Source organism: Magallana gigas, chromosome 4 (genome assembly GCF_963853765.1).
Source record: "Magallana gigas chromosome 4, xbMagGiga1.1, whole genome shotgun sequence".
Classification (NCBI taxonomy): domain Eukaryota; kingdom Metazoa; phylum Mollusca; class Bivalvia; order Ostreida; family Ostreidae; genus Magallana; species Magallana gigas.
The window spans coordinates 50,082,780-50,107,367 of record NC_088856.1 but is presented as its reverse complement, the minus strand read 5'-3'; the positions used below and the strand labels follow the sequence as shown (position 1 = coordinate 50,107,367).

General features: G+C 32.8%; 2 protein-coding genes across 2 annotated transcripts; one reads left to right on the top strand and one right to left on the bottom strand.

The window, feature by feature from the left end:
* Window positions 1–3,191: 3,191 nt before the first annotated feature.
* On the bottom strand, window positions 3,192–13,255 carry LOC117680299 (uncharacterized). The gene is made up of 17 exons (XM_066082750.1): window positions 12,785–13,255; window positions 12,526–12,651; window positions 10,952–11,049; window positions 10,644–10,839; window positions 10,432–10,520; window positions 9,819–9,954; window positions 9,109–9,371; window positions 8,864–9,011; window positions 8,589–8,761; window positions 8,413–8,473; window positions 7,978–8,127; window positions 7,780–7,857; window positions 7,491–7,616; window positions 6,990–7,186; window positions 6,614–6,752; window positions 6,126–6,290; window positions 3,192–5,030 (listed from the first exon to the last, which is right to left on the bottom strand). Exons 1-17 carry the CDS (start codon window positions 13,253–13,255, stop codon window positions 4,722–4,724), a joined length of 2,925 nt encoding a protein of 974 aa, XP_065938822.1. The 3' UTR covers window positions 3,192–4,721.
* A 130-nt stretch (window positions 13,256–13,385) lies between these two features.
* On the top strand, window positions 13,386–15,732 carry LOC117685034 (uncharacterized). The gene is made up of 8 exons (XM_066082751.1): window positions 13,386–13,441; window positions 13,736–13,877; window positions 14,141–14,238; window positions 14,340–14,414; window positions 14,604–14,726; window positions 15,104–15,220; window positions 15,399–15,583; window positions 15,684–15,732. Exons 1-7 carry the CDS (start codon window positions 13,433–13,435, stop codon window positions 15,579–15,581), a joined length of 747 nt encoding a protein of 248 aa, XP_065938823.1. The 5' UTR covers window positions 13,386–13,432; the 3' UTR covers window positions 15,582–15,583; window positions 15,684–15,732.
* The last annotated feature ends 8,856 nt before the right edge of the window (window positions 15,733–24,588 follow it).

The window sequence follows — 24,588 nt, the reverse complement described above, 5'->3', positions numbered from 1 at the left end:
ATTTTGAATCATATTTACTCAGTGTATTGTGATTATTTACCTATCAGTCCTAGAAAGTATAACTTACTTTAGTATTTTGTTTTTGATACAAAGAAACTATTCAAAAAGATCATCTTTCTTTGTCAGTTATTTATTATGAACACATAATAAATGAATGAGGATACCATGCTTTAAAAGTTAATAAGATTATTTTTCGATATCTTATAACTGGACTGAAAGCCTTATTCAAGTCTTACAGGTCTTCCATATCCTTATGGTACCATCATTTCTACAACAAAACCAAACCAGAGACAAAAATCCTTCAATGCTAGCTTTTCTCGTCATTCGTTACTTTGAAACTCTCCCAAAGTAATCCGTTAAATAAGTGCATGTTGTTTTAAAAAATATTTTACTTCATAAACTTTGTTTTATCAGTACTACGTTAGAATATACAACAAGAGGCAAATAGGCCTTTATGGTCACCTGAGTAGCATATAACCCATACACAAACTTGTCGAAGAGTCTCATATATGCATTTCATTAGGTTTTATTCTGGAGAAGAAAAGTAATAAATTTGTAATGACGACCACATCCATGCCTGAAATCTTTCAAAAAGAACAATGAAACCTATAATTTTGGCGATAAACGTAAAGATCTTGTCTACAAAATCATGAATTCAGTTTTCCTTTCAGGTGTGAGGGAGTAAAGAAGATAATTTTTAAAATTTCATATGCATTAACACCAATACATCCATTTTGGCCCTGCTCTAGGTTAAAAACCAATACTCCAGGGGACATGAAATTTAAAATTTTAGTAGAGGACATAATTATGAAGTCAGTTTTTCATAGAGATGTGTGAGAATAGAGAAGATTTTTAAACATTATATGCATTACCACTATATGGCCACATTAGCCCCACCTTAGAGCCTGAACCCCAAACCCAAGGGGCATGAATTTCACAATTTTGGTAGAGGATAACCATGCAACCAAATAGAGAGGAAGCCTTTTATAAAAAAAAATTTGGCTTTATTTTTGCATATTTGGCACCACCTGTGGCGCCCTTGGGGTGGTAGAGCCATGAATTTCACAATTTAGATTTCTCGTCCCATAGAGATGCCTCACACCAAATATGGTAACAATTAACCTTGTAGTTTTTAAGAAGTTAAAAATGTAAAATTGTTAACGCAAGATAGATGACGCACTACGACGGACGAAAACAGATAGCAATAGGTCACCTGAGTTTACTCAGGTGACCTAAAATAGTATGAAACACTAAAAGTCTAATGACGTGGCAAGAAATACATATTAAGGATTAGAACTCAGGATGCATTAAGTGAGCGCTATTTAGTATAATATAATATTTGCTCTAGAATCAAACAACGACGTATGTTTATGTTTAATGTCCCATTTTCCATTACTTTTTGATTAACATTTTTATTTTTAAGATATAATTAAGACTATGTCTTTAATGACCATAAAGGATGATGAATAGTTTGAACGAATTTTCCATCCCACGATCACATTTTTTGACAATGTAATTAAATAGAGGGGGAAGGTTTACGTACAACTTAAATACTTACTAAAGAGTGCAAGGTAATACGATTAAAGAACGTTCATTTTGATGAAGTCGACTTGTTTGTTTATGCTGTCGATACTGAATATACTCACTCTTTCTTACTCTGTCTGTTCGTCCGTCTCTTTCTCTCTCTCATTTTAGTATGTCATGCTGTACACTAATGAATGTATGAAAAGCACTCATAGAGCCTCACTCTCTCTTTCCCTCATTGCTACTTAATGAAACTAAAAAAGACAATATTCAGTAAAACCCTTTTTGTTTTGCAGACATGATCATGTTTCTGATAAAGAGATACTCTGCTGAAGAAATGTTGAGGTAACATGAGAAATTTGTATTTATATTAACTTAAAAATTAAAAAGAGAAAACATTTTTTGGTTAATTCAACATCATTATAATCATAACTTAATCATATTCAGCAATAAGATTTATAGATCGGTATATTTATTAATGTATACTTCTTATGATATTTGTTATATTTTTAGAAATGTTTGTTTTAAGACAACATCTGAGCTTGTGAAAAACTGGTGGATTTAATTTTAAATCTGCAGTAGATATATGACAAAAAAGAAAGTATTTCCATTATTAATTCTTTAGCAGACGATGAATACAAGTTTTTTAAAAATAAAAATTCGATTGAAAATGTAAAACCAGCAATTTTAACATGAATGTGTCCCAGAGCAGATATCTAGGATTACTGTGACAGGGGTCCTTTCGATCTATAAATGATAGACACATTCGGGTTCGTTGTTGTATAATTTATTAGCTTTTGATTTTATTTACAATACAAAACAAAAGTATGAAGATTCATAATAGTTTATCTAAACATTCCGGCAGAGAAAGATGACACTTGGATATTTAAAACACATACAGGTAAACAACAGTCATACAAAAAATCACGTATTAATCATAAAATATTTGACAAAACTGCCTCAGTCACTCATGTATAAGTAGAGAGACTTGCTGGATTGAAGAATCCTCATGGAAGAATCTTCCCAATGTACGATACATCGCCACAACGAAAATTGTTGAACAAAGCAAGACAGAGTTGGAAGATCCACATGGTAGAAATTCCCAAGTACGTGTGTACTGCAACAACGGAAGTTGTTAACTCTGCTATAAAATGCACAACTATGCAGGTTTTAGCTGATTATAAATACTTAGTGTGGAAATAATCACAGTAATGAGGCCAAAACTCAGGAACGATTAGTAAACATGAGTAACTGAGTGCCCCATAAGTATTTATAACATTTACGCCATGGTAATACATACGAATAAAACAAAGAATTTGCGAGATATATACAGGGCATGTATTACAGTATAAAAACTAGAATTTAAACAAGTAAAGTAATAATGGCATACACAGCCAATTGTGCCTCACGTGAAATTCACGTGAAATGAGCTTCACGTGAATTTCACGTTAAGCTTCACGTGAAATACACGTGAATTTCGCGTGAATTTCGCGTTAAGTGAATTTCACGTGAATTTGTTCACGTTAATTTCACGTGAATGTGTTTCACGTGAATTTAACGTGAAAATTTCACACATTTTTCACTAAAATTTCACGTGAAAACAGTTTCACGTGAAATTCACGTGAAAAATTTCATGTGAATTTCACGTGAAATTGTTTTCACATGAATTATTTTTCTTTTCCAAAAGCATGTTCACTTTTCTATTATAATTTCTTGTTTTGCTTTTATAATTGCTTTCAATATGCATCCTTTTTTAAGTACTGTCAATATTCGGAAAAATTAGACTGTTTATCATATTATTAAGAATGACTACCATACTTAATTCATTATTGTGAAAGGAATATACAACATGAAACAAGATCAAATTGGTAGCATCAAATTTGCATTTATTTATTTGGGTTTTTAACAACAATATGCATCAATTAGTACGCAAAAGACAAATATTTCTTTTAAATTTATGAAATATATGATGTATGTTTATCATGAAAAAATAACTTTTGAAATAAAGATACATAATAAGCCTTTTTTTGAAACTATCATTTGTATACTTTTTAGTATTTTTTAAAAATATACAACAATAAATTATATGACTAATACAAGTATAACAAATACTAATATTTTATTGGCACAAACACACTTACAATAATAGGCAAAGGCCTAAGATATGTATAAACAGAATATTGTTTACATAGATATATCATTATATTTCCCATTCACATAAGAGGAAAAAATTTCTGATAGATAACAGAATTTTCATCAATTTTTAGCAAATAAACCCCATATCTCACTACAAAAGAACTGGTGTTACTATATAGTCAAAAAGTTTTTCTAAAAGTTTACACAGGTTTTCTAGTCCAATTGTCTTCTTGATCTTATAGTAAGCTTTTCTGGTCTTTTCCATGAGAACTGCTGTAGCAAAGTTATAAACAGTACATTACATATTAAAGTTAAACCAAATGACAATATTTTGACACAGTTTGAAGTAAATTTCCATTATAAGTAAATTAATTTATCAATACAAGATTTCACATTTGAATTAAATAAAAGAACTTTTGATTTTTCAATATTGACCTGTAATTTTGATTTAGAACAATATGTTTCAAGGGTGAACTGTTTCAAGAATATTTAAACAGTTATGTAAACCCATTTTTGCTTTCAGGTAGTAATACAATATCATCATCATATAATAAAGAGTTTACATGTATAACAATAATAGAAATACAAACCTATTTAACATGTATAAAAAGAACAGAAATACAAACCTATTTTATAACAAGAATAGAAATACAAACTTATTTAGATTAGAAAAGGTGCTTTATACACAATAAAGGCACACAAAACTGCTAATGCTATTCTATTGTAAAACTTTACAAGTGATAAGTGAACATTTCAAAGCAGAATGACTACAAATCAAAAATAACACTAGTTAGATAATTTTCCAAAAAATAAGGCAAGAATCTTTTGCTGTTGTCATATGTAAACATTACTGACAAAACTCATTGGTTTTCTTTGAAAAATGTCATTATAATGAGATTTTTGCTGTAGCAAATTTTTCTTTAATTTATCTATTTATTAATACAATGTTATTCCAATTGGTAAATTTAAAAAAAAAATCATTTACAAGACTTGGAATATTCATTTAAAAGTACCTAGCATTAATCTGCATTTGAACTAACTGTATCGATCTGCACCAACAATTATAATTGTAGCTTATCGGGTAGTTTGGAAATTCTAAATCTGTTAATAATGTAACCATTGTGATTGCTGTGCTTTAGAGATTTTTCATTGTGATTCTCTACAACTCTGCAGCCACCTCGTTTGCAGTCATGAATAACATGAACAACATGCCGAATGTGGCATGTTTTCTTAATGTGAGTCTCATTTGTTAACTGCACCACTTGGTTGCAACTTGTAAAGGAAATGTTGCACACTTTCAAAAAAGCTATCTCGTGTTCTGCTGTCTTGGTCTTTATATGTAGAAGCTTCTGAATCACTCCAATCCTGTCCTGAAACAAATATCGGAATATACATTACATACAATACCCTTAGTTCCTACATTATAACTACATTATTATATTTTTGTGATATGCTATTTCATTTGCTAATTTAAAAAGTTAACGCTTATATAAACCTTTTTTAATGATGTCACAATATCTCTGTTTAAAAAACATATCAACCTACATGATGTTATGTTTTGTTACATTTACATTTGGTACTGTTATTGCAGTTTATGATAAGAATCCGAGTTGGCCATAAAGCTCAATATAGCTATATGGTTTTCATTAAAAGTTGTATGTACAAAACCATTCTCCATTTGATGTAGACAATGTATCAACAAATAAAATCAATTTAATACTTTAAAAAACAAGAGGCCAATAGGCCTTAATGGTCACCTGAGTAGCATATAACCCATACCCAAACTTGTCTAGGAGTCTCATATATGCATTTAATTAAGTTTCATTATGAAGTAAAAAAAATTATAAATTTGTAATAACGGCCATCTCCCTGCCTGAAATATTCTTTCAAAAAGGACTATGAAACCTATAATTTTAGCGAAAAACTTAAAGATCATAATAGAGTGCATGACCTGATTTTAAAAAGTTGCAAGCCTCTGACAGAAAATAATAATCCCATATTTGTTAACTTTTAGGATAGGTTTTATGTGTATATGTTCTCATGGATAATCTACATGTAAAACAAGGTGGTTAGTATACATGTTTTATCTAAAACAACCTCCCATCCCCCATCCCCAGGGGCAGACAGAAGCTCTCCCTGTGGGCATTTAGACAAAAAACAAATAAACAGCTTTAAAAATCATCATGAGTTACTCACTTCTCCTGTGGTAGACCCATAAATTTCATAAATGAGATTCCTCTTATCATAGAGATGCTTCACACCAAAAATGGTAACGATTGGCCTTGTAGTTTTTAAGAAGAAGTTAAAAATGTAAAATTGTTAACCCACGACAGAAGTCATGCATGACGACGGACGAAAACAGATAGCAATACGTCACCTGAGTTTACTCAGGTGACCTAGAAATGAATTCATTATATTCATTATATCCATATTTGTTATATTATCTATACTTAATTAAAAGTTACCTTTACAGTTTCTGAATATAAGACAAAGCTTTGAATGCCTGCATAATCTCCTTCGCTTGTAATGCATCCTAGGCAGCTGTATAGTTTTGCATCTTTAGCAATATCAGTGTCAATGGCAACAGATATTGTGAGCAACTCCAACTCTTCCAGTAGATTGGGGTTACCCTGTTTAATGCAGATGAAGCAATATATAAAACCCTCAAAGACAAACAAAATTTCATTTTTAGAGTTAATACAATTCATTCCTTTAATTAAGACAGATTCATGTACATTAATTATTTTTTCATAAAATTTTCGTCAACCATCAGCTATTATGATGTAGAGTTTGGTATATATGCCTTCTTCAACTCTGATTTCGAGCCTAGCGGCTCTCATGCTGAATATACAGTGGCATTGGGCTAATAAGGAATGCGATATAAAAACTATGGCCAGGTAATAATCTATACATTTATTCTTAGCCTATAATCATTAATTATATATGTACTTGCCATTGGTTTCCTTGAAGAAGTTCTGGTCACGTTCCGCAGCTCCCCAGCTTTAAAATTTTCATTTTGGTCAGGGACTCCAAGAAAAGACTTGATTTTCTTGTCATTTCCATATGACAGCACAAAACTGCTAGCTTGTTTCCTGCAAGATAATTTTTTTATCAGTTGTTTAGTCGATCAATATGCGGGGGGAAAAATGTATCTATCATGTAATAAATTTTTGATATTTACACTTCATTTCCATGAGCTAATGGTTTGACATAACTATACATAACAGATAAATATTGCTTGAACATATAACATTTCATTAGATTTAAATTGCGTATGGAACTGAAAAAAATTACTGATATTTACATAAATTAAACAATAAAATTGTTACCATGTATCATTCAAATGCAAGAAACCTCCAGACACCACATGTTTTGTCAATTCTGACTTTGCAAATTGGATGACCGTATCCCTTGACCTTTGATGGCCGTTCTGATGACGAATACTCTCTCTTATTGATTTGTGGTTTTTTTCAAACACGTCTTCAGTGAAATGAAGAGGATGGCCATGCCTTATTATGTCATCAGACTGCAATTATCAAACAAGATCAGACAATCTAACATTTAAGTACAAGCATGTATGATTTACCATATGGTAACTTACAAGATATAATATATGTGCCATGAATTTACATTATATATATATATCCGTCCTATTATCCTTTATTGAAAGTATTTTGCCACATTCATAGTTAACCATCTATATATCTGCTTGAAATTAATGTGCCTTTCCTTGCAGTATTTAATATATGGTATATATGTTACATTCAGAATTGAGTCATTTATTAGTGATACTGTAAACACAAGTCAATTGGGAGCTATATTTTACATACTATATGAACACAGAAATGTGTCTTGCTTTTGCTGCCAAGTTGAGGAATGTTGTCTTTGATAAATGCAAGATAATCTTCAAATTCAGAACCAACTGACGTAACACCTTGATAAATGTGCTTGGATATCTGAAAATATACTGGTACATGAATCAAATAATACATATAATTCAACTGATTGAAGAGTGAAAATATGTTATTGTTTTGTGATTAAATTTTAGAATTTTAGTTTTAAAATCATAAGTATACATTTATGTTTTTTTTTAATGGCTATAATTCATTTCTCTATTACCAAAGCAAGCTTTCCAAGTGCTTCAACATATGGCATTTTCAACCCAGCGAATTCCATATTAAATGGAGCGACCTGAAGCTGTAAAAAGATTAACATCTATAAGTACATGAATAAACACCTAAAGAAATTGCTCATTGCCATGCATCACTTGTGTCTAAGAATAAGGAAAAGTTGTACTTTTGAACTTTTCATACTTACATAATGTTTATAATCCTTTCCTTGTCGACTGTCCAAAAACTTGAAAAAAGTGTCAGCATTGATGCGGTAGGAAAAGTCAGTTTGATCAACAGTTTCCAAATGTAAAGTCAAAAGTTGCATCTGGTGTTCACTTAGAGTTCTGACACAGTGCTTCAAAAGCAAATTAGGTCATTATATAGAATGTTATTTATGGATACTGGATCATGCAAAATTCTTTTTTCAGAGCATATATATTTGCTTAATCTTGCTCAGGTTGAAAAAGAATGCTTGTATGTAAGGGGTAATGAGATTCGAATTAAAAGTTTTATGCCAGCTGAAAAATTTCTTAGTTATAGGTCAAGGCAAAACTATATTATAACCACTATATACTGGTATATTTAGCAAGTGTGCACTGTATAATTTACTTCCATATTCTTGATATTAAAGATATCTTACCTGAATCAAGTGTTTTGCTAATCCAAGGTACAAGAAATGAAGAATTCCTACAGGTGCATCCCTATGAGGAGAGGGAAAATATATCGAAACCAATATATTGATGCATCACAACTTTATAATATAATCCTAATACTATCTTGTATCTAGAGAGAATTGTTGTTTAATAAAATCAATACCTGTGGGGATCAACATGCTGCCACAAGCAATTGTCGTAGAATTTGATACCGGTCTGCTTTTGTATCATTGTTCTTGCACTACCTTGAGCATGAATTTCAAGTCTCCTTAGTGTTTTCCTTGTTGCAGATGATGTTCGCAATGGCCATATTGTAAATGGGTCTGATTTGTCAGCCTGAAATGGATTTTATTAAAGTTGCAGTTATGTAATTTCATTTAAAGAATGATAAGAAACTGAAGGAAATTAAAAGCTTTTACAAATTCAAAATTTTCTTACCAAACATTTGGGACAAAACTTAATTGCTGCAGGTCCCATGTGATTTGAAACCAAACTCATCATCTGGTAGTCGGATATTATGGATGAAATTTCTGATGTTAGCGTTATTTCTTGCTTTAAAAAGGCGTCATAGCTGTCAACTCCTATTCTAAAAAAGTCAGATTTAAACACCTAATATATACATGTACGTGGACAAACTTCCATCGATGTTCAAATTATTGTATGTGTTCTTACGTCATACGTACTCTGCGCACATTTTTATGTCGTCACATACTGGCTTTAAAAGCTCCATCATTGCAACCTGTTCTGATGCTGCTAGAAATATCGAGTTCTTGTTCTTGTTTTTTTCCTCCAAAGGAAGACCAGCCAATTGAGCTTGTATCCCATGCAAAGGAGCCCATCTCCGGGACTGGTTTGCAGACAAATCATCCACAAATATGTTAAGAGGAATTTTAATGATGGGTTTTCCTTTCCAGAGTGAAGATGTTGCAAAAAAATCCCTTTTCTCCTGAAAAAAAAAAAATTATAATTTTCATTGCAATATAATTTTAAAAATTAATGCTGTTTTATTGACATTTAAGTTGTTGACATCTTGCAGTAAATGTGTTGTGAGGCTCACAATCATAATTTTTACAGATGAGATTGAGGTTTAACAAAAGACGTGGTAAAACAAAGAATAAAAAGAATATCTCACTTGATTTGGAATGGTAAATGATTTTTATCCAACTCGTTTCATGTTTTCTATCCCCTCGCCAAGGGTTGAGGTTAGAAAACAAACATCTTGTTGGATAAAAATTTGGGTCATATACCATTAAAAACCATGATAGATCACACACACACACACACACACACACACACACACACACACACACACACACACACACACACACACACATATATATATATATATATATATATATATATATATATAATATGTAGATATTCAAATGCTTACCTCTTCTGACAGTAAATTGAAGTTCTCATATCCATCATTAACCTCTCTCAGGTACACATCAATTGGCTGAGATACTGTGTACTTAGAACATTTATCAATTGGGACACAGAGTGATTTGTTCATAATCACCAAACACCTTTAAAAAGTATAAAATTTAAAAATCAGAGCAAATAGTTCTACATGCAAAAAGATATTTCAAACCATATTAATATGCAAATGACAAATCTGGATAAACTAGAGGTACTTTGAGCAAGCTCGCAAATAATAACTTGATTACTTCTTGGATGCATCTCTTTCTTATAGTGACCTTGAACTTGACCTTGAACTTGCACAAATGATCAAAGCTCAAGGTCAAGACATAATAACCTTTGAGTCAAATTTTAGCTTCTAATCATTTTCCATAACAAGATATGGCCTAGACAGGAATTATGCATTTTTTTAACAATGACCTTAAACTGCTTTACTGACCCATGGTCAATTAAGTTAATGACACATCCTCAGGTCATAAGAACTCTGTATGTGTAGTAGGAGCTTCCAATGTTTCTCTACTTTGTTTGCGGGGGGCATGATAAAAAATTCTGAGCTTGGCACTTAATATTAATAGTCCAGTTACCTATTTTCTTCTTCATTAAACAAATCTTCAAAGTAGGGGTGATCACCCTTTCTGAGTTCCTCAACTTCAACACAGAGTTCACCATTTTCCTGTAAATAATTTGATATACCAAACAATTGATATAGAAATATGAACAAATCTACTACAGTTATTGCCGAGATCAAAGAGATACATTATGTGAGTCTGACAATATTATTGAATTATTTAATTACCTGGTCACATTCCTTTACCATGAACTGTCTAATTTTCCCCAACAGTGTTTTCTCTTTGTGGGAAAATTCAATAATCTCTCCCAAAATAAAATCCATTGTTTTGCTTTTGCCCCAATGGAATTTCATTTCCTTCCACTTTTCAGCAGAGCTTTGTGTTGTGATTTTATGAGTGCCGATTTTTAAGATATTTGGATATCTGGAACAAATACATGTTATATAAAAAAAAATAATGTATATGTAATTTTAAGCTAAATAAATCAACCAACAAATCCCACAATTCACCAAAGAAATTTAATTTAAGTGAATACCTGTCTATTTTCTGTGCAGTGCTAGGATTTGCTATAAGCATTTGAAGCATCGCAGATGGTTTGACCATCCAATGGATATTCCCATTTTCATCTGTATTCTAATAATATACAAGGGAATAATACATCATATATATATTTAAGCATTGAATCATTATTTTTGAAAGACATTGTCTCATAACTGCAGCAGTGTGTGCATACAAATTGAGTAAAGCGCGTTAATACTTTTTTTAGTATTAAGTACCCATGGGACGAGCACATTTTTTAAAATGAATTACAGTTCTCAACTCAAGAAAAACATTTATTATTTTTAAACATTTCATTTCTTAAACACAAAAAATCTTTTTAAAAAATCATTTAAGAGTAAGTTACTCCCCTTGTTATTGCTACTGCTACTGCGCTACCTTTAACTTACACTAACATTCTATGAAAAGATATCTTGTCCTAAAATTAGAAAGCTTATGCAATTCTGAGAAAAGGTATGCCTCATATTGCCAATTCCATTGAGGTTTAAGAGAAATATGGCCATTTAAGTGAACCCACCATTTCCACTCTCCCCTATTTAACACAGATTCTTCCACTCTCCCCTATTTAACACAGATTCATAGGGCTCTCCTTCAAAAAAGCATATTTACTTAATCTGTTAGAGGTCAATTGTTCTACCTCCTTTAATAAGAAACCTTATTCAAATGCTTCATACATCTACATGATATTATCATGATAATAGCATCACATCACTTAGAAATATAACCCTTACATGTATACCCTCCCCCTATCTTTTGATTTTCATAAAAAGCAATAGTTTGAAATATTTTACGGTACCTAATATTATGAAACTTGTGGCAATTTCCTTGAGTTATTTCTCACAATATTTGGAATAATCATCATTGATGCTAAGAATTGCTCCTTTTTGGTCAATTGGATGATTTGTAGCATTTTTATTTAAAAATAGACATGCCGTCCTGCATGTGGTTTCTTGTTTCCATGAAAAAGGAAGCTAACAATCATATTTAGTGATTATCTTAATTTCTATTCTGATTTCAGTCTCCTTTAATTAAACCATGCTAAAACAGTAAAACCTACAAGTGTGATGCCTGCCTTAAATTTAAAAAAAATCAAACACACCATGCAGGGTAGCTGGAAACCAATAAGAATTTCATGAAAAATGTTCAAACTTTGCATGCGGTTCTACATTTTTGATGCATATATACAATAAAAGGGTAAAGGCATGAGACACATATTTTTTTTCAATGTGAAAGCCATGGGACATGTCAATTTTTTTAATGGATATTTTAATTTGTTCAGGTCCCATCATTGTGATAAATTTTGCCTGGTCCCTCAGTACCCTGTGTGTGTTACAGTGTTATAACTGCAGTAGCTTTCCACACACTTTACATGCAATATATATATCTGTGTGTGTATGTCAAGAATATATATTATGTATATATTATGTATGTTTTTCTACATGTACATGTACTTACTTGTATATGTTCATATAAAAAACCAGTTTTTTCTTAATTTTTCTTAAACAAATGGATTTAATAAATTATAATTTAAATTATAATAAAAATATTTACCTGTTGTATCATCTCATCCAGTTTAAGATTTTCTGTCCAAAATGACTTGATTTTAGCCAATGAAGGTACATTTTTTACACAACACTCTCTCAAAATATAGAGAATAAATGAGAGTGTTTCGTCACTCTGAAAATGTAGGGAAAAAGTGTTTTAAAACAAAATGTCAGATACAAATGTCAATATTGAACGAGAGAGAGAGAGGAGAGAGAGAGAGAGAGAGAGAGAGAGAGAGAGAGAGAGAGAGAGAGAGAATACTTACAACTCGGTGAGTTTTAGAGCTGTGTAAAACACTTAAAAGAAAATGCAACTTAGATTCGAATGGAAACCAGTCGGATGGCTCGGACTCTTGGTCGTTCGTAATCCTTGTATCGATTTCTTCATCATCGTCATCGTCCAAAACTTCGTGTTGCATTTGCTTTGAATTGTTTCCCTTTGTTTCATCAGAATCTGAAGTGACGCTGTGATCTTCAATATAATCACAACAAGATGGGCCATCGCTGTCTATAGCATAGTCTGTAGAATCAGAACTTGTCAGATCAACATCGGCCTGTGATCGCTGATCCTGATAAATATCGCTAACTGAGAGAGTTTCCTCGTGATTTGTTAAATCTAAACAATCTCTGTGTTTTTTTGTTTCACAGTGTCGCTTGTAGTTATTAAATCGGTCAGTGGAAAAATCGCAGCATTCACAAATGAAACGTTCTTTTTTCTTGAATTTTGTCCGATACATATTTGACAGCTCATCGACGTCAATCTACTCCTTGAAAAATATTAACCCTTATCTGAATATTTGAAACGTTTTAAAGAGTAAGATTCTCGTTGCACGAGATTTGCAGACGACAACTAGGTCAAGAAGACAATACTGTCAACATTAAGAAAGGGAGAGTGGAAGTGTCAAATTAAAGATATGTATGAGGTATGTATATACTATTTATAAAAAAAACATCAAAAAATTCATCAGCAGGATAATCAAATTCATAGTTTTAGCTGTTGTTTTACGCTGAAGGAATATGCATGCCTTTGTTTACTGCATAAGCTCCGCCCATAGGGAAAATCCAAGTTAAAAATAAACGATATATATAGGATCTATTAATTTATCAAAAAGCAATAGTGAAAAACACCCATACTCAATTTAGTATTTTCAACACACACGTAGAACTTATTACTACTGAACATATATTTGGTTTTAAGTATATTATTAAAATTATAGGATAGCCAGAAAACAATAGAGAACAGCGAGACAATGTTTTCGGACTCGGAGCCCCCGAGCCCAAGACTATTAAGCAGACATTCGGGTGCCTCAAATTCCTGCCATGGCTGTGTTGAAAACACAAAACTTCTGAAACAAGTCTGTATGTATATATATTTATATTAAAAAAGAATTACGGATAATTTTTTTCTCTCTATCCCTCCCTCTCTCTCTCTCTCTCTCTCTCTCTCTCTCTCTCTCTCTCTCTAGCTCTCTCTCTCTCTCTCTCTCTCTGTGTCTGTACGTGCGCATAATTCTAAATATTTCATTCATCATGCATGGAAAATATCTCCTTTTTTCTGAAAATAGTTTGATTCAAAATTGTTGTTTTCAATGAATTTGATTTGTTTTTTTAATTTATTATAGTACAGGAATTAAAAGAACTAAAAGAGGAACTGTCTAAGAACACAAATAAGCAAAGTCCAAACACTACTGGATTTACTGTAGAGAAATCACCCATAGAGGTATATATCTCTCTCTCTCTCTGTTTTTCTCTCTCTCTCATATAGTCTATGATCAAAACAAATTGAATTAATAATTTCTTCATACTCATTATTTATCAAAGGCCCCTCTTGTTGAACACCTGAAGAAAAAGTTCCCTATCATGCTATTCCCAGTCAATCCAGACACAGAATTAAAAGTAAGTTAATGAAAAGTAAATTAAGCAGGCAATTATATTAAGTAATCAGCTGATAGGCATGTCTGATAAATAACACAAATTATCAATTTCTATGAAATGTATTAGTTAATTATTGTTTTATTTGTGCATGAATAAATTACTTAAAGTGAGTACTCTGCACTACATTTACTATAATCTTTATTACTACAGGCTAAAGTGACAGTACTTCTTCAAAAGAACGGGGTAACCGCTGATCTTCCTGTAGTTCTCAGAAGTGTTCGAAAGTATGCGGCAAGAAAGTTCGTTGACTTCAGGGCACAGACCAAATCCAAGGTCAACATTTAAATTTATTTTACATCATTTTAGTTTTTAGCCCATATTGAATAAATGCAAAAGGGATCACTTTTATGAACAAAATTTGAATTCTTAAGGGTTCTCAAATTTGTTCAGACAAATGGCCACATTCCAAGGAATGATAATCATAATAAGAAACAGTGATGTTGTGGATCATCTGCAATAAAAATATAATTAGTAATGAAGACATGTTATAAAAGTGTGTTATGCTTGTATTTCTGTAGAACCATAAGCTTGTATAGTAATGATTATGATGTCATGAATATGATGTCTAAGCTGCTGAGAAGTTCACACAAACAAATTGGCTTGATGGTGTGTTGTAAGACATTTTCATAAATAGATTTGGTTTTTTTTAGTTGCTTTCAGAAAAATTAGATGTGGGGGCAATGCAGTTGGCAGAACTGGCCAGGACCATCTTTTCCAAGTTCACAGATGCTGGGAACTTGGAAATTATCAAGATGACCATCATTTTGGTAATTATTATTTATTTATGTTATTTACTATATACACTGTATTAATATATGTCTGATCACCAAAATTGCTGTACCTTGATCAAATTGACTACGACATCCAACATTAAAATGCATGAACCAAAAAACACAATGTATGTATACTTGTTAAATATATTGATTTTTAAAAATCTATTTTCAGCGCTCCTTCTGCCATGAGAAGAAGCTCCTTAAAAAACTCAGAGGTCGGGAACCAGTCTCCTTGGATTTCTGGGTTGAATTGAAAGAGCACAAGGAAAGGATAGACTCAGATGAAGATCCTCTTAAATGGGAGAAACTCCAAGCCCGAGAGGAAAAGCGGATTGAGAGATATGAGAAGCTTTAGATGTATGTACAATACACAGTACAAAATATTACATCCTGTTTCATGATTATGATATCATATTAGTATCTTGATATATATTATAATTATCCGTTTGAATTTTAGGTGCACGAGGTTGACTTTGAGAGTGAAGATGATCATGACTGAGAGTGAATTCGAAGGAGAACAATTTTTTATTAAATTTTACGTAGGAAAAATAAAATTTATACATATAAGATGACATTTGTTTTTTGTTTTGATTATACATTTTGATGGGATGTAAAATGCTTTCTTTAACCATGATAAAATTGAAACCAAATTAATTAATTTTTTTACAAAGAAATCATTGGAGAGGCTAAAAAAAATTCTAAGGTATGAAAAGCATGCCGGTGCATGTGTACTAGTGTACATATGTGAAATTCACGTGATTTTCACGTGAATTTCACGTTATTTTCACGTGAATTTCACGCGAAGAAATTCACGTGAAATTCGTGTGAGTGCTCTTTTCACGTGAAATTCACGTGAATTTTTCACGTGAATTTCACGTGAGGCACAATTGCCTGTGTAACGCATCCAACCGTGTAATATTATTTTAGTATTATAACACTGGGAAAGTGTTTGTAAAGAAAATGTTATATGAACAGATGACACAAGCAAAATTAAGAGTTTACCATATGCAATAAGTACATATTCTTGAAGACGCTAAATAACAAGGTTTACATGTTCAGGCACTATTAAAGTCAGCTGACACGGATCATTGACCATTGAGCATGTTTAATAGCAGAGTCTGGTGTTCTAATATATCGCACCTAAGAATCGGAAGGGATTTGATGAGATTATCTTCAATACGCGCTTTTGCTGCAGATGTGGCAACACCGATACGGAATGAATGTCCAGTGATGTGGCTGTCGGCATGGTTGGTGCGCTTTATAATTTCTCTTAACATAGTAAAAAAGTTACACCTATTGAGGGCACTTCCATTCTCTGTTATTAATAGGGGAGTATGCACTTTTGGGTCGAAAATGATGTTTCTTGCAGACAAGTAGTTCTTTAGTTGTTCAAATGGACACAAATTGGTATTATATTTAAACAACTTGATTGCAACTCCTTTTCGAAAAGGATCGGTCTTGGATTGTTTAAGAACAAAACCAGCATGGTCATTGTAAAATTGCACATCATTTATGCACAGATTCACAAAAGGGTCAAACAAATGTTTTATATGTTAATTCTGCACATCCAAGGAAACTGGTACTATGACACGAAAAGCAAAGTTCAAATGCCCTAAGAGTTGCAAAAGTTCTCGATAAGTACAACTTTGATTTGCACAGAAAGTTTGTAGCATTTCTCATATTCTATAAACTTTATCTGGAGGAAGTCGAACTTGCATATTCTGAGAATCTAATATGATTCCGAGGTACTCCACGACGGTACCCGGGCCAGTAGTTTTATGTTGAGCAATTGGAACATTTAACTTCATGAAGATCATAGTCAGGAGGGCCATGGTCCTATCGGCATGGAAATCTGGTTTGTCTATGGTCAGGAAATTGTCGAGCAAATGAAGAATAGATTTGATTTTATTATTGTTTTGTGCTATCCGACAAATTGCTTGAGAAAACTGATCAAAGATCTTTGGACTTGATCTACATCCGAACGAAAAAAACGAGTATAGTAATAGTATGAATTCTCCAGTTCACACAAAAGAGATGATACTGGGACGGTAGTAAAGGAACAAGTTTGAAAGCGTCGGACATATCAGTCTTGCACATCAGGGCACCTTGCCCACATTGGACGAAAAATTTGATAGTATATAAATAGTGCCTGTTTGGGAGGGTAACAGTTGAAATTGACACCCCGAGAAAACCATTGTCAACCGACGCGAAGCGGAGGTTGACAATGGTTTTCGAGGGGTGTCAATTTCAACTGTTATCCTCCCAAACAGGCACTATTTATTTTGTTATACTGAATGTCTTTTTTAAAATTTTACTGCTTTTATATAGGAATAACGTGAATTCTACAGCGAACCGTACGCGCATAATTTTCGCGCATGTAACATTTTTTAATGTTACCCGTTGCCAAGTGCGTTGCTAACGCTGAGGGTAATAGTAAATATTATTAACTGTGTCTTAACCAATCAGATTTCAGTATTTAACATGAAAGTATAACAATATCGTTTATCAATGAGTTTGTTTATACTAGGGTGAGTTTCGTTGTTGTGAGAAGCAGAAAGTTCAACGATGAGCCTTTAATTTTTTGAATACTTATGTTCGGCAATTCCAAGAGGGGACACGCAATAGCCTTAAAAAGAAGGAGCTTCATAAATTTCTGCACGAAATCCCTTCTCAAGTTCGTCAACTGTATCCACGTTATGTAAAGCTGACCTCAAATTTCTGCGTTCTCTTATTTTCAAGTCTGTTTTCTGTACTTTCGTATCGAATCCATTTCCAACTCTTTCTGCCATGCCAATCTATATTGGCAGGTTGGAAGGAATTTTCTTCAGAACTGGTTTGCAGTTGCGGACAGAACTTTGTGTTGTGCGAAACTTCTGCACAAATGGAGCAGGATTTGTATCTTGAGGCTATCAATTGTACGAGATCTCTGTCTCTCACGGACCAATATACTTTTATCCTGTGGACTGCCAAAGCATTCGCGCTTCTTAAGCAAGGAGTCTATGATACTCATAGAAACGTTCTCCATATGCATTGTACAGATCTGCTATGATTGCTTCAAAGTGATCAAGTTCCTCCCTGCGGTTTGGAAAGGCCTGGCACATAGTGCCTTTGTATTTCTCGAAAGGAAAGAGAAATTCAGCGATGGTAAGATTTCTTTTCAGTCTGCTGTCCTCCTTCTCAGTCTGTTCTTTCTTAGATTTGCAGATTTCATAGTAAGGAATGAGGAATGAAGCAAGGTTGACGTCCTTACCTTCTAGGTTTTGCTTCCTTATGGAGTTGGAAATCAATTCCATTTGGGGCAGGTCTTTAGGTGTGTTCCGAATTTCCTCGATGTATGACTGATTTCATTCGACAAATAGTTCTCCTGTACGTTAAAAGCAGGAGAACCTTTAAGGTTGGTTTCTTAAGTCGTGATCAGTGAAGTTAGACTAGAAACCATCGTTTGTAGACTCTGATCTCTGTGTAATAAAGACTCTATAACTGCTGGGGAAATACAGGCAGTTGTTGATGGGTTTTGCGAACCGGAAGTAGAACTGTGTTGGTAAGTCGTAGGTATACCCAAAGTCGTATTGTCAGTAGAGGCTTGTTCGGCTAATAAACTTGAGCTTGATGAACTTGGCTGTTCGGCAAATTGCGTTGAGCTTGATGAACTTTGCTGATTTGACGATGGAAGGTTCGATTGAACAGAATTGTCTGTAGAAACAGCAGAGACGGTCCGGATTTCATCTGTAGAATAAGACGCTTTCCCTAATCCTAATTCATTATCCACATACAAATTCCTTAAAACAGATATAGCGAAGTTTGAAGCGGTACTTAAATTCACTTCTGACAGTTTTTCTCTTAAGATACCGGCAGGCCAATTTAAATAATTACTCATGTAGATAGAATAGCCTGAAGTTTTCTGTCTCTTAGAACTTTTTCTGGTCGCCATTGTTCTTAATAAAACGATCGATTAAATTCCGTAATTCACAAACAATAGAAAGTCATCGTCCAAAATAACATCCATTATAGTAGCATTAAAGTTCAATGGAAGTATATGCACGATCAAAAAATCCGGATAATCGATATTTACAGAGAAATCCTTTTGATAACAAAAGGTAAATTATTATATAATAGCTCGGTACTGACGCTGTCCGGGACCATCGAAAGATAAGGGGTCACGTAGCCTATTTACTAATGACCAATGGACAGTCATTATTGCATAACTATTGCATAATATTTAGAACAACAACATACAGACGTAAAAGGGGCCTAGAATTAAGAGAACTGTATGAAATAAACTACGTTAAAATTTTTAAATGGAATGGTTTAAGTTACAATTAAAACTCACACTGGAAATGTCCATAAAAAAAATAAATTACATAATAATTCACACAGGATGAATGACCATCTTTAAGTTCTCCTTAAAGATAGCTTAAAGATGCTTAAAGGTAGCTTAAAGACGATCTTTAAGCCACCTTTAAGCTATATGTGTTGCTTAAAGATGACTTAAAGAAAGCGTAAAGCTGGCTTAAAGGCAGCTTAAAGACTATCTTTAAGCCACCTTTAAGCCACCTTTAATGACAGCTTATATGTCCTTAATGTCCAAACTTCTTTAAGCCACCTTTAAGCTACCTTTAAGCCACCTTTAAGCCATTAAACAATCTTTTAATTCAATATTGTGCTTAATTTACCAACAAAATATATTAACTATAATTTTGATAATGATAGAAAAGGTATTAAAAACGGTTTTTGTTCTAGAAAATAAAAAAAAAAAAAAAAAAATAACCAAAACGCCCAAGACAAGGATTGAACCTGGGACCCTTCGTTTACCAGCATCACCTCACTACCTCTGCGCCACGGCAAGTTAGATATATAATGAGGTTTTTATATCCTATATATCAGTGGATATTGAATCAATGTATTCAATGTGTATTTTTTACTTGAAAAGATTTTGACTTCCATTCAAATTGTAACAATCAATCATATCTAATTTATAAATTACATGCATGCATATATTTAGAATGAAATACGGAACTTGGTCTTCAGTGAAAATAAAAAATATATTATACCTTACCATTAGGCTTACTTAGTAAATAAGTTTTAACAGAGTAGATAAACGTTCATCTAATTCATAGCTAAATGAAATGCAAGGAAGAAGATGAAATCATTTCTTTTATCAAATGCATTGAATCTATTAGCCTGAAGGTATTAGTTCTACGCAATTTTCCCGGTTTTCATGATCACGGCGCTGTTCCAGAATGTTTAAACATTTAATTGTATACATGATTTTTAGACTATCAATTCTATAACAAACAATATTACCAATTACGGGTGACGTATTTACTGCATGTGGCAATTGTAAATGATGTATACATATACTTGTACATCAATTGTATGATGTACCAGGCCGGGTATGTGACATATTTACTCTTATACATATATTTAAACAATTAACCCCTATTTATGATCACCGGTACAGGAATAAATTAGCTTCTAGATTTTACTCTTACATACATGTATCTTTAATTTGTAGACATAACATTTTTTAAACCCAGAGTTAGGAAATAATACTTTGAAAATTAATAACAAATGTAAATAAACTTTTATTCACTAGACTTATCGTATACACGTACATACTAAGATTTCAACGCCTTTAGAAACCCTGACTTGCACCTGGGCACACGACACACCTGTTGTGTATATCTTGTATATTCTGTGTTAGTTCCAGGGGTTTTCTTAAGTTGGACAAACAATAGACTCTAATTAGATATACACAAACGTGCACCTGGGCACACGACACAACTGTTGTGTATATCTTGTATATTCTGTGTTAGTTCCAGGGGTTTTCATAAGTTGGACAAACAATAGACTCTAATTAGATATACACAAACGAACAAAACTTTGTCTAGACAAACAAAGCAGTAATATCCTGCACGATATAACAAAGGCAGTTGATAGTCTTTTCATCTTTAACATGTATCTAGCAGATCTAGAATAAGACCTAGAAATAATTAAAATTGAAAAAAAATACATACCTTCAACCAATTATTAAATTAAATCATGCAGTTCTGGTTCATATCTTTATTTTGTTTAATTACTGGATGAACTGAGAGAGAGAGAGAGAGAGAGAGAGAGAGAGAGAGAGAGAGAGAGAGAGAGAGAGAGAGAGAGAGAGAGAGAGAGAGAGAGATTTCACCGATAAATTCATAATAGGAAACAAACATACTTAAATATAATTTCATGCACAAATTTAGACACAGAGACTGTGCTCACCCCTACAATAATTTTGAAACAAAAAAAAATTATAAAGAATTTTATAATGGCAATCTGTGCCCATCGGAGCGTTGTTGATGATAGCGATATGTGTTTAATGGAGCGAGAATTAAAACCGCCTGAAACACCCCCCCCCTTCCTTGGAAATTATATCATCACTCGGATCACCCCCTCCCCTCCCTAGAAAAGAGCTTTTGCATTTAATATATGTTTTTATTGTTCAGTTTGATCAAACTTGACTTAAAGGGAACTTAAAGATGGTTTAAAGACAACTTAAAGGGAGCGTAAATGCCACTTAAAGATACTTAAAGGTAGCTTAAAGATGGCTTAAAGGTGACTTAAAGAAGTTTGGACATTAAGGACCTATAAGCTCAGCTTAAAGGTGACTTAAAGGTGGCTTAAAGATTGTATATCCGTTAAGCCACCTTTACGCCACCTTTAAGCCACCTTTAAGGACTTGCTTAAAAATTGTTTTTCGCCCTGTGTCATATGATATAATTCATTTCACATACATAAAATATGCATTATATTTCAATGCAATACTAATCACCGAATTGTGCACGGATTTTTCCGTTTTTCCGATTACGACAAAGAGCAGAAGATGCTCACTCCTCCATAGCACCTGATCCTGCCTCTAATTTTTGTAAAGGACCGTGTTTGCTTTGTTCCTGTTTTGTATTTTTCCTTTGGACTTTTGATTTAAAACAATCTTCGTTATTGTCACATTTCATTCATTGAAGAGTTATTTCCCATGGCACAGGATTTTACATGTCTAACACAATGAATCTTTACATGATAAAAAGAAATCTATACATGCTCAGATTTAACATTCATTACCATTATTATGCCCCCCTTCGAAGAAGGGAGGGCATATTGATTTGCTGCTGTCTGTAGGTCTGTCGGTCGGTCCACCAACAGTTTCCGTTCATTTTTTTCACAGAGGAAGACCGAATTGAAATGAAATTTGATATAAGGTTTATCATGATAATATCTATGTCAAGTTCGATATTGGGTACGATCAAGCCATTTTCGACAGAGTTATGCCCCTTGGACCTTATGTTTCAATGCTATGTTTGGACAATTTACTTGGACAGTGTTATTTTGTATAATAATACTGCTAAATGGTGTCAGTTTTCGCATGTTACAGTAGATACTGTTAAACTAATTAATATATTTAATTATATTTACTCAAGTTTTTGAGATCTTTTTACATACAAATTAACTAGACTAGTATAAATTTCTTTGATTCATAGTATGACAAACAACCTTAATAGATGAGCTGAACATATCAAACTAATAAGAACATTAAAATTAAATTAGTTATCTTAGAAAGTGTGCAGTAGTAATTTGGAATAATAAAACAGAGAATAAACCAATGCAAGATAACAATTTATTGGGCATTAAAATGCTAAATAATAACATGTACATACAGTGCATGATGCATGAAGACAAGTTCAGTCAACTTCTCTTTCTCTCTCTCTCATGTGGTCAATCCGGCAAACTTCAAAGCATCTTATTTTAGTCTTGTATGCATCCTTTATTCATTGAAGATAAATTATCTTCAATGAAATTTGTAATAAAAATATTTGTTATATAAATGATAAAATACAATGAAATTTTGACAGCGGGGGTTAAAAAAATACTTCGTTGTAGCCGTAAATTTGCTATAACTCTGTTTGTTATACTTCTGACTTGCTAGGATTTCGCCCACAGCTTTTCGATTGTGTTAATTTGCCAAGGGTAATGTCAATTCACTGAGAAAAGAGAAAAATGATATTTAATTCACTTTTCCTTTCGATTGCTATATATTTAAAACCATGACACAAACAAAATAAACAACATATTTGGAGTGAATATATTCGTATGAACAATCATGACACCGACATTCCAACGGCTCTGGTTCTTTTCTCGATGATTTTTTTTGTGTGTGCCAATTTTAAGGTGTTTTTTTTACATTTGAAACTATTACTTAATACCATTTTCAATCGCAAAAAGTTGCCTATTATATTATGCGTGCACAAATAATAGCCAATTTCTTGTTTGAACGCTTCATCACGTGTCCAATAAAAGAAATGTTATTTCATCCTGTCTAACAAATTTGATATTGACCGGTCTACGAACTAACACTTTCAAGGAATCGCCAATACAGTGTGTCTGTTGGGACGTGCACATTTGTGGTCAAACAGATTATAATGTAATGCTCAAATTAGTTTATATAAAGTAAGGGCGTGTTAACATTCGCGACGGAATTAGGTCAAACTTTAAATTCCACTTTAAAGGGGCATGGTCACGGTTTTTGTCAATGTTTCTATTCCATTTTTATTGTTTACAATGCATCAATAAGGCATTTCAGACAATCAACCAAAATTTGAGTGTCAGCTGTCGACTTACTAGCTCGATACAGGCCTCAAAGTTCTTTGCAATGAAAACAAAATAAAGGTGTATTGAGCCAAAGTATACAAAACATGGCACGTGTCTTGTTTACATAACAAAACACTGTATGCTCTGCATCTTGCTTATACAATGCACATGTGATTCTACGACTGACACTCAAATTAATGACTGTATTCATACCCTGGATCAGGACGGGCAGTTCATTCGTTATATTGAGATTTGTCATTCAAAATGTCCGTAGTACTTATGTCTTGACACCAGAGACAACTTCTTTGTGGCCGAGTGTAACATTGGTATAGTAAAGAAAATACTATACTACATCTAAAACATTGCAATCAGTAAATCAATGTTTATATGTATTATATGTTGACACATTGAAGTGTATATGCTAGAAATAGACTCAATAGACATGCAAAAAGCTAAGCATGTACCTTAATTAGTCTTAACTTGTCAACATTATTTTTCTTTTTATATCACTTTGTACGTATTAAAAGCAAACAAATTCTTTCAATGAAAAAATGAAAAATTAAACCGTGAACCATCCCAAACATCCATAAAACGAAATACAAATTCAAAGCAGAGCAACACGGACCTCCAACAAGATAGAGGTAGGATCAGGTGCCTAGGAGGAGTAAGCATTCTCTTCTGACTGATCACACCCGACGGGCGCCCAATGTCATATCAGTAAAAATTTCATTATTGCATGAATAACC

Bases quoted from the DNA above. Each gene is read 5' to 3' on its own strand.
- LOC117685034 (XM_066082751.1), top strand. The intron at 14,727-15,103 runs GTCAACATTTAA...GGTTTTTTTTAG, and splicing joins GGGCACAGACCAAATCCAAG to TTGCTTTCAGAAAAATTAGA. The intron at 15,221-15,398 runs GTAATTATTATT...ATCTATTTTCAG, and splicing joins TCAAGATGACCATCATTTTG to CGCTCCTTCTGCCATGAGAA.
- LOC117680299 (XM_066082750.1), bottom strand. From the start codon at position 13,255: ATGTATCGGACAAAATTCAAGAAAAAAGAACGTTTCATTTGTGAATGC. The intron at 12,652-12,784 runs GTAAGTATTCTC...CTACATTTTCAG, and splicing joins GCTCTAAAACTCACCGAGTT to AGTGACGAAACACTCTCATT. The intron at 8,128-8,412 runs GTAAGATATCTT...TTGCTTTTGAAG, and splicing joins TAGCAAAACACTTGATTCAG to CACTGTGTCAGAACTCTAAG.